General features: G+C 43.4%; 1 protein-coding gene across 1 annotated transcript in view; it reads right to left on the reverse strand.

Moving 5' to 3' along the window:
* ST8SIA4 (ST8 alpha-N-acetyl-neuraminide alpha-2,8-sialyltransferase 4) overlaps positions 1-6681 on the reverse strand; it is a 103616-nt gene extending 96935 nt beyond the window's left edge. Inside the window, 2 exon segments of the mRNA XM_037801045.1 lie at positions 6118-6398; positions 6400-6681. Coding sequence (XP_037656973.1) covers positions 6118-6398; positions 6400-6516 — 398 coding nt within the window. The 5' untranslated portion in view covers positions 6517-6681.
* Positions 6682-7476: the final 795 nt, after the last annotated feature.

The following is a 7476-nucleotide window of genomic DNA, read 5'->3' on the forward strand; positions in this document are numbered from 1 at the left end:
TTACTACAAAACTTTGCCAAAAGAAATCAGAGAAGATATAAATAAATGGAAGGACATTCCAAGCTCATGGGTTCGAAGACTTAATATTGTTAATATCAAATGTATCCAAAATGATTTACAAATCCAATGCCACTCAGTCGAAATCCAACAGCCTACTTTGCAGAAATGGAAATGTCAATCATCATACTTATTTGTGAGAGTAAGAGGCCCCAAATAGTCAGAATCATCTTGAAAAAAGAATAAAGTAGGATGACTCACATCTCCTGACTTTAAAGCTTATTACAAAGCTGCAGTGTCAAACCATCATGGCATTGGCACAAGGATGAATATATAGACCAATGGAATTGAATTGAGAGTTCAGAAGTAGACCCTTGCATCTATGACCAATTGATTTTTGATAAGGTTGCCAAGTCCACTCAATTGGGAAAGAACAGTCTCTTCAACAAATGGTGTTGGGAGAGCTGGGTATTCATATGCAAAACAATGAAGAAGGAAATCTGTCTCACACCATACACAAAATTTAACCCCAAAAGTATCAGAGACCTAAATATAAGAACCAGGATATAAAACTCCTAGAATAAAATATCTAGAAGCAACTTCAGGATTTTGTGTAAGGCAACGGTTTCTTAGACTTTACGCACATAGCACAAGCAACAAAAGTAAAATTAGAGAAATGGAATCTCATCAAAATGTAAAACTTTTTTACATCAAAGGACTATCACAAAAGTGAAAAGACAACCTCAATGGGAGAATATATTGTTTGAAACCACATATCCTATAAGGGTTTAATATCTAGAGTAAATACATAAACCTGCAACTCAACAATAAAAAAGACAAACAACCCAATTAAAAAATAGACAAAAGACTTGAGTAGTCGGTTCTGCAAAGAGGATATACAAATGAAAAGATGCTCAACATAATTAGTTATTAGGAAGATGCAATCAAAGCCATGGTTAGGTACTGTCTCACACCCACTAGAATGGCTACTATTAAAACAACAGAAAATTACAAGTGTTTGAGAGGATGTGGAGCAAAAGGAACACTCCTTCATTGCTGATGGGAATTTAAAATGGTGTAGCCACTGTGGAAGACAGTTTGGCAGTTCCTCAGAAATCTAACTATAGAATTACCATATGACTGTACCTTCTCTCTACCAGGTATATACCCAAAAGAATTGAAAACAGTGACTTGAACAGATATTTGCACACTATTCACAATTGCCAAAAGATGGAAACAACCCAAGTGTCCATCAACTGATGAATGGATACACTAAATGTGGTTTATATATACAATGGAATATTATTCAGCATTAAATAGTAATGAAGTTCTGGTTCATGTGACAACATGGATGAAACTTGAAGACATTATGTTGAGTGAAATAAGCTAGACACAAAAGGACAAATATTGTATGATCTCACTGATATGAAATAATTAGAATTAGCATGCTCATAGAACTAGAATTCTGGAATATAGGTTACCAGGGGCTGGGTTGGGGTAGGGAATGGGGAAGTAATGCTTAATTTGTATAGAATTTCTGTTAGAGTTGATTGTAAAGATTTGGAAAGGGATGATGGTGATGGTAGCACAACTTTGTGATTGTAATTAACAGCACTGAATTATACGTGTGAATGTGATTATAAGGGGAAATTTTAGGTTGTATAAATGTTACTCTGATAAAAATTAGAAGATAAAACTGTACAACACAGTGAACCCTATTGTAAATGATGGACTATACTTAATAATACAATTATAAAAATGTTCTTCCATGAATTATAACAAATGTACCACTCTAATGCAAAGTGTTGGTAGTAGGGCAATATATGGAAAAAATACACCCTTGTGTAAACTATGGACTATAGTTAATAGTGCAATTATAACATTCTTTCATGAATTGTAACACAAGTACCACACTAATGCAAAGTGTTAATAATAAGGAGATATATATGGAAACACTGTGTTTTTTACATGATTTTTTCTGTAAACCTGGAAATTTTCTAATAAAAAAAAAATTCGAAAACAGAGAATGAAATGTTGACCATGAAGGCATTCTGCAAGTGTCCCACACTAGACTATAGAAACTTCCGCAGTAAAAGTGTGAGGAGGGGCCATGACAGGAGGATGGGGCTGGGTCACAGGCTTCAATCAAGCCAGGCCTCAAAGACTCACCAAAGATCCCTTCAGGTGCCACACGTGCACTCACCTCCCACACCACCTACTTCCAGACAGAAGGCCCAGGGCCAAATTGCTTTGCAGAGGCCTATAGAAGAAAATGCTATGGATTTCAAATACAAAAATAAAACTGTAAAATTGAAATAATCAAGGCTTAATTAAACGTATATAAAACATTTTTTTAAAAAGCCTTGCATTTAACCCCATTGAAAACTCTTCATGACTTGCCCTTCTAATTAATGTGACCCCTTTGGATTAAATGAAGCATTCTCTTTAATCTAGAATTTTAAAAGTCATTCAAAAAAGTAACTTCATCCAACCAAGCCTGAACACAAACAGCAAGCAATTTTGTGTTTTTATCACCTAAGTGCCAAACAACCAAAAATAAAGAGCTGTTTTATTTTACTTACTGCTCATGGTTTTTAGTAGAATTCAAATATAATATAATACAAGGGTGGATTCCACACTAGAACAACGTGGAACTAACTTTGCTAATGATGGTGATACTCTAAGTATTAATGCTTATCTTCTCTGTCAATTCTATCATAAGTTTTAGAACTAATACTTTTCATCATTTTATGAGATAACATGAAGTACATGGTCAAATTAAAAATGCAAACAAAATAATATAAAGTGCCATATGTGTTCAACCAGGGAAATAGTGTAAAGCATTTTTTAAGGAATAACAAAGGAAATATTTATATGACATGTTAAAGTTTACCATACACTTTCAGATATATTATTTCATGAAATGAGCACCCTAACATATTTTATCTGTACGTCCTCTAAGTTAACACAATATCCCAAAGAACACACAGAACCAGTGCAATCTTCCAGACTATGGGGCAAGTGCCATTTTTTCCCGCTAAGAAAAACCTATTTAGTTAAGAACAGACCCCTTAATACCCTTCAGTGCCCTTTGAGTTAACTCTTACTAATTAGTCATCATTCCAGCATTTCCTAGGTTTATGTGGAAAGAATATTGTTTTTAGATATACAATAGTTATTACTTGACCTGTTCTCAAATAATTCCTCATTAAAACATGCAGCTAGTATTTCTCTGGAGATTTGAAAACGTTAGTTGTTGGGTGGTGTTCTATTCTTCGTTTTTCCTTTTTTATGGAATGACTGCTCAGTAGACTAAGTATATAAGAAGGATAATGCTGCACTAACTCTAGATGGGACCTCTAGTGATGGGGGGTGGGGCGCGAGTCGGTTAGATAAACGAACTGCCTATTGCTAAAATAGTAGCAGCGAAGTTAAAGAAGAATCTAGGAAGATGTCAGATTCAAGGACTGTGGAAGGCCCTTAATTTAAACTACAGACCACCCGCAAGGCACGCAGTGCCCCCCAAAGGCCAGAGACTGCCTGTGTTACCTCACTTTTGAATACTGGTCTGGGTTCCAGGGCCAAACCTCCGTTCTTGTTTATTCATCTCAAAACTGGCCTCTCCATAAGGCTCGGGCGGAAAATCAGTGAGATGCTTAGATATGTCCACTACTCCACAGAAGCACTATTTGGGAATTGAAACAAAACCATGAGGTTGGATCACAGGCTTTCACACTGAACCCTAGAGGGAAAGGGAAAGACAAGGGGACTAGGTGTCCCTCTCGCAGCGCTACCGGTGAAGCCAACAGCACATTCCCGGGAAGAGCCGGGCAGGGGTCGCTGCAGCCAGGACGCTGCGGGCACCGGTAGAAGAAGCTCAACGCCTGCAGCCGGCTCTCTGCTTTGCCCAGCAGGACTGAAATTGCGGGCTATTTAATTAAGGAAGAGCCGGCTTGCCAGCAGGCTGAGCAATGCAAGTGAATTTTTTTTTTTTTTTTTTTTTTTTTTTTAACGCGAAGGGAACCTGATGTCAACAATAAAGCCTTCCTCATGTCTTCTCACTCATTCTTCCACCCTCTTCGCCAGCTTTTCTGGAGGAGTGTGCAGACCTGGTGGGCACCACTCTTCCTGTTTGGTTAATTCAAAAGCCTGCCCCACGCTTTCTCATAAGAGCTGGGAGGAAACCTCAGCTTAGCCCAAAAAAGGGTGCGAGGGAAAGCCTAGCCAGGCTGGTACAACCGCCGCGCCTGTGCCCTCCTCCACTTCCTTCGCACCCTGGGCTGCGCCCACCCACCGGCCGCGTTTGAGAAAGGCCACAGGAGAAATGTCGCCCGTGAAATGTGGAGTGTCCTGGGTCATCTCTTTGCCCTGGGTAGTCCTACTCCTTCCTGCCCGCGGATTGGGGAGGCCCAGAGAGGGCGCATCAGCTGCATCTGGCGCCCCTCTTGCTTCAGTCACCTCCTCCCCCCACTCCTCAAGGCCCTCTGGGGTCCCGAGCCAAGGGCCGGAACCGTTTGCTGCCTGGAGAGGCTTAGCCGCTTTGTCCGGGTTCAGGCTTATCCTCGGAGCCCACCAACCCTGAAGGGAACAAAGAGCCTCGACACCCCCCCCCCCACGCCCCCGCCTCGCAGTGGAACCCCCACGCGCTCATTCATCACCTTCCTAAAGACCCCTTTGTCTGCGGAGGAAGCACAGGTCTGCTCGGGATGCTCACACCCCCCACCCAAAAGGCTTCTTTTCTGACAATTGAGCTAGTCTGGATTTTGAACCCGCCCACCCCCTGCGTGAAAGACCTCATACAATTCAGCATATTATTTCTTTTTTTCAGAATAGATCATTTACAGATTTGTCGATGCATAACAAACATCCAGCCCATTCCTTATGAGCTTTTTCATTCTCTTCCAGTCCCTTTCGATAGTTCTGCTCTCTCGGTTTTCTGTAATATAACAATTTCTTCTGTAAAGATAACCTGCGTCCCGCTCACTTAAACGCTTATCATTTAGCGGGGAGAAGGAGCATTAAGAAGTACGGTGTATGAAGTTTAAGGGTTGTGTATAGTCATTTCAGCAGCCCTATCCTATGCCCAAGAGAGGAGAGAGAGGGAGAGGGAGACTGATGGAAGGAGGGAGGGGGGGAGAGAGAGAGAGAGAGGGAGAGAGAGAGGGAGAGGGAGAGAGAGAGAGCGACTCTCGTTTTAATAAAGGTCGGGGAGGCGGGGGAGAAACAAAAAAAAAAATCTAGACGGGCATCTTTGCCAGTGTGGAGTTTTCCTGTGGCAGACGCCTCCGGATGAGGGAGGATTTCCGAAACAGGACTTTTAACAGAGTTGACAACCAGGTTCACATTCTCAGTTAATGCATCCAAGCTATGTCAACAACTTAAAGTTGCAGCTACCTCCTGGGTAAACTTCAAAGTCTCAGAGTCAGGGGGAGGAAGGAAGGAAGTGTGATATTTAGAGAACTTAATGGGGTGGGGGATCTGAACTCATCTAGGCAAACTAAAGAAAACAGAAATATAGTCTGTATGAGACTCAGTATCCAGTTTCTAAAACTGTAACTGTGTCGCCCAAGCATTTTACCCACGCTTCTCCCCAAGGAAGAGCGAATAAGGTAGTATCCTTGGTGGTACTTGAGTTCCTAATTCAAATTATGATACGTCTACTCAAAGCCAGAGAAGAGTAGAGAAAAAGACGAGATAGAGATTCTCTGCTTTCTGGTTTTCAGGAAACCAGCTTTCTCTAGTATCTCTCTAGAGTGATAGGGCAGCGAAAGGACAACAGGCTGGTGAATCAAGACATCTCTCTTGAGTTCTGCCCACGGATTAAAGGGACAAGGACACACGTTCTTTGTTGACACTTCTGCAATGACTTCCTTGGCGAGGCGAGCCTTTGATGCCAATACAACTGTCACCACCACTGCACTCAGCAACTTTAACTCCTACTGGGAACAGCGTGCAGAAGCACACACACCTCAACAACTGCCTTTGTTAATTTATAAGACTAAACACACACAAGCTCACAAGAACACACAAACCACCCCAACCCTCACTCTACCGCCTATATTCTCATTCCATTCATGGTTTGACTTTTTCTCATATCCTGAAATGAAGCTTTGCATTTACCCAGTGAGTTGAGTCTCCTGGTGCTCTTCAGTTCTTGCTATTTCTTTTGTCTTATAAAAGATCAGGAGCAGACTTATAGTGCAGATCGTCCACCTCTTCCTTACGGAGCGCATCTTGGGTGCCCGGGAAAGTCCTGGAGGCCCCAGCTCCAGCACCTTCTCTTGATATGAAGGCTCCGTTTTGGGCAGATATAGTCCCGGGGGGAAATCTGTAAAATGCGAGGGAGCTTGCAGCCGGGATCCCAGGAGCAGGTCGCGAGTGTCCCCGGCTGCCGAGCTCCCCACGCTCCCCACGCGCTATCCAGGGCCCTCCCGTGCTGGTCTCGCCAGCCCTGCCCCAGTTGCTCCGCGCCGCCTCCCTGGGGCTCAGGTTTCTTTTCAGATGAGCCACCTTGTGCATAGGAGGTGGCGGCAGCTTCTGCAGCTGGGCTTGGGGGCGTCACTGGCCCTTCCCTGTTCTTAACAGGGAAATGATGAGCAAAACCAGCCAATCGCTGGACTGAGGGGGCGGAGGCTGCTGCTGCCTGGCGTTTCTGGCCGCTGCTTGCAGAGTAACGACGCCGGGGCTGCCTGCCAGTGTCGGGAGAGGAAGCTGACAGTATTACTCACAGTCATAAACAGGCACGGACGCACGCACACACACACCACATGCACTCACGCACACACGCGCACGTATAAGTGCGCGCATATTTCGGGAAAAGCCCGGAGCTTCAGGAGGAGTCTGGTCGCCCTCAACTCCCTGGACCAGGTAGCCCCGAGATGCTCTGTCCACCTGAAGATGGAGGCTGCATCTCAGTTGGGGACAAATTAAAGACGCCTCCTCTTCTAGAAACGCTTCGGATAGATTTGGAAGTAGGGGGCATGTAGGATAGTTTCTTTTTTGCGCCTTTGCTATACCTAAACACGCACATCACAGCACGCATACGCATACGCACGCCCTCCAAAGTATAACGAAACGGGGAAGCAGGAAGGAGAAAGAGGACGCTTCATATTCTGTGTACAGTTCAGTGTGGATCGTACAGATACACACATGATCAGATTAGTAGACTGTCTCCCAGTGTGTATGATGGGTGATGACTCAGACTCAGGATTTTCTGCAGGAAACAAGTGAGGTGTCGTTAGGAACTTTATGGATATTTATATGAATTTCTTTCATTGCCATTTGGAAACTTATTACACAGAAGTCAAGGAAACTCCAATCTTATTCAAAGTTCACTGCGGAGAAACAGATTCGGAGAAAAAGCGACTGCTACCCACCTTAATTTTAAATTGAAGTACACCCACACACATTTCACAGGAAGGAAGGAAAGAAGAAGGGAGGGAGGGAGGGAGGAAGGAAAGAAGGAAAGAGGGAGGGAAG

Source organism: Choloepus didactylus, chromosome 13, assembly GCF_015220235.1.
Source record: "Choloepus didactylus isolate mChoDid1 chromosome 13, mChoDid1.pri, whole genome shotgun sequence".
Lineage (NCBI taxonomy): Eukaryota > Metazoa > Chordata > Mammalia > Pilosa > Megalonychidae > Choloepus > Choloepus didactylus.